This window comes from Oratosquilla oratoria, unplaced genomic scaffold, assembly GCF_046742065.1.
Source record: "Oratosquilla oratoria isolate Oo_2021 unplaced genomic scaffold, ASM4674206v1 SCAFFOLD48, whole genome shotgun sequence".
NCBI lineage: Eukaryota > Metazoa > Arthropoda > Malacostraca > Stomatopoda > Squillidae > Oratosquilla > Oratosquilla oratoria.
In genome coordinates, this window is record NW_027467712.1 from 3034151 (window position 1) to 3036650 (window position 2500).

The 2500-nt window shown below is 37.4% G+C and overlaps 1 protein-coding gene across 2 annotated transcripts in view; it reads left to right on the forward strand.

The window, feature by feature from the left end:
• LOC143023504 (limbic system-associated membrane protein-like) overlaps positions 1-1617 on the forward strand; it is a 730760-nt gene extending 729143 nt beyond the window's left edge. For both annotated transcript variants that reach the window (XM_076182035.1, XM_076182036.1), the window contains one exon: positions 1049-1617. In XM_076182035.1, coding sequence (XP_076038150.1) covers positions 1049-1239 — 191 coding nt within the window. In that variant the 3' untranslated portion in view covers positions 1240-1617. The remainder of the gene's footprint in view (positions 1-1048) is intronic.
• Positions 1618-2500: the final 883 nt, after the last annotated feature.

Consider the following 2500-nt stretch of genomic DNA (forward strand, 5'->3'; position numbering starts at 1 on the left):
GATACATACATACATATATATATATATATATATATATATATATATATATATATATATATATATGCATACGTGCATACATGTATATGCATACATAAATATATACTGTACATGAATACATTTACACACACACACACACACACACACACACACACACATACACACACACACACACACACACATATATATATATATATATATATATATATATGTATATATATATATGAGTGTATATCTATGAGTGTATATATATATATATACATATATTTATGTATACATGTATATATATGAGTGTGTATATATATATATATATACATATATATGTATATATATATATATATATATATATATATATATATATATATATATTTATATAGTGTGTATGTGTGTGTACATATGTACAAATCGGAACTAAGATGAAGAGTGAATTACTTTTTTTGATTCAATATTCGAAAGGACTTTCGCGGCACCCTAAAAGCAATGTTACAACATACGAATATTTTGGTCGAGTTTTATTTCATTAAAAGAGAAAAATACTGATTTTCTTTCAGTTTCATCGTTTTTCTTTCTTCTTCCCCTATACAATATTTGTTAATGATTTTTCATATCAACTCGCTCTCTTTAAAAGGATGCGGATTGTCCACCTCTCCCTTTCTTAGGCTATCGGGTTGCAGGAGAGGCGCGCCGGAGAGGATTGGGTTGACAGTGCATGTAGATATGAAAATGCTTGTTTTCATACAAATCATTTGGATAATGGGGAAGAAACACGGGATGACAAGAAGTCTTTAATGTTCTTGCGCTTTGTTCATCCAGGAAGATCCCCAGATAAAGTTTCTATAAGATGAGTATTACAGAGACCTTGTCATCCTCTGTTTTATGTTCTACATCATCCAAATGTATACTTCTTTTATGGATGAGGTTCCAAACAACCTACGAACAACTCAACAGTTCTCACATTTTTCCCCTGAAGACTTTAAGAAACAAATTAGGTGAGAAGTTCATTCTCTCTTGGGTCAAACTCTACTAACTCTTCTCTTCCTTCTTCTTACAGAAGAAAACCCGGCCGGTCTTCAACAAGAGACGACAGCAGAAAAGGAGCCCACACCCACCAACTCGGCGCCCCTGCCCCCTCTACAGGTGCAAAGGGGAACTACGGCTATCTCTTCCGCCACGGAGCTCTTCCAGTCACTAGTCCTCCTCCCTATATTTACTGCCGTTCTCGCCAACTTCCGAGCGAGATGATCGGTCGGCGTGTAAGGCAGTAATGGAAAACTTTTGAAAAAAATAAAAAATAAAAAACAAAAAATAAAACCATAGAAAGAGTACTGCGAGAGGAAACAAGAAAATAGAAAATGAAAGCTACCGAATAAACTGAATAAAAATACAAATCTGAATAGAAGTGAAGTGTCTGGTGCAGGTGTGGACAGGAGGTTATAGAAAAAGAAAAAGGAAAAAAGAAAATGAAAAAAGGAACGGAAAAAGGGAGATAAGGGAGAAAGAAAGGGAAGAAGAAAGAAAGAATGGATGGATGGAAGGAAGGAGGGAAATGAGAAAAGGAAGCAATGTTAAAAAAAAAAAAAGGGAGGGAAAGATGTGGGGAGGGGAGGGCACTACTATTAACATCAAATTTGGCAAAGAATAGAAGAAAAAATGTTACCTGTGAATATTGTAAAAAGTTATAGTAATTATGATTTGATATCCGCCTACTGAGGTATTAGATGTAACTTGCTGATGGATATATTGTTACCAGTTGTATAGAATAGAGTGACTAGCGCGTAAAATATGTGGTCATTATCACCGAATAGCAAAGTCTCTTCTCGACATATCAGACCAATTCTCGAACAGGGTGATACTACGACGTTCCCCTAAGGAAGATGATAAGAGAGAGCGAGAGAGAGAGAAAGAGAGAGAGAGAAAACAAGTCTCCTCGCCCCATCACTTTATACTAATCAGAGGAGAGAACAACTGTGTGTAACCGCGCTACTAACGCGCCTTAAACCTGTGTACATATCAAAACAAAGCTAACTCCCACACGCACGTGGCTAACTTAGCCACGTTCCCACCATCATCCCACTAAACCTGAAGCCCTATAACCCACTTCATCCCTCCCACTTTCTGCTTCCATGACCCCACTCTTTCCCAACCCTAACATAGCCCGCTCCACTACCCCTCCCGTCATCACTGGCATGGACTGTTCTTTTATCCAGGTGTTATTGTGTGTTATCCAATTATTAAGATATGTCATGTTTGTTGTCGATTGTATAACATAACTATGAGAGAAATATTTTCCGTCTATATTGACCTCATCCTCACCCTAACATATCCATATTTACCCACTTACCCAAAACTACCCACCCCTATCATCCCGTCGATGCTCCTCCTATGCTCCCCCTTTACTCACAAATACTTGACCGCCCAGATTCCTTCCCCAAGGGTCCAAATAAGAAGAGGTTAGTTCACCACGGAGAGAAAGCGATATGACGTCATGAGTTGTGTTGCAGTA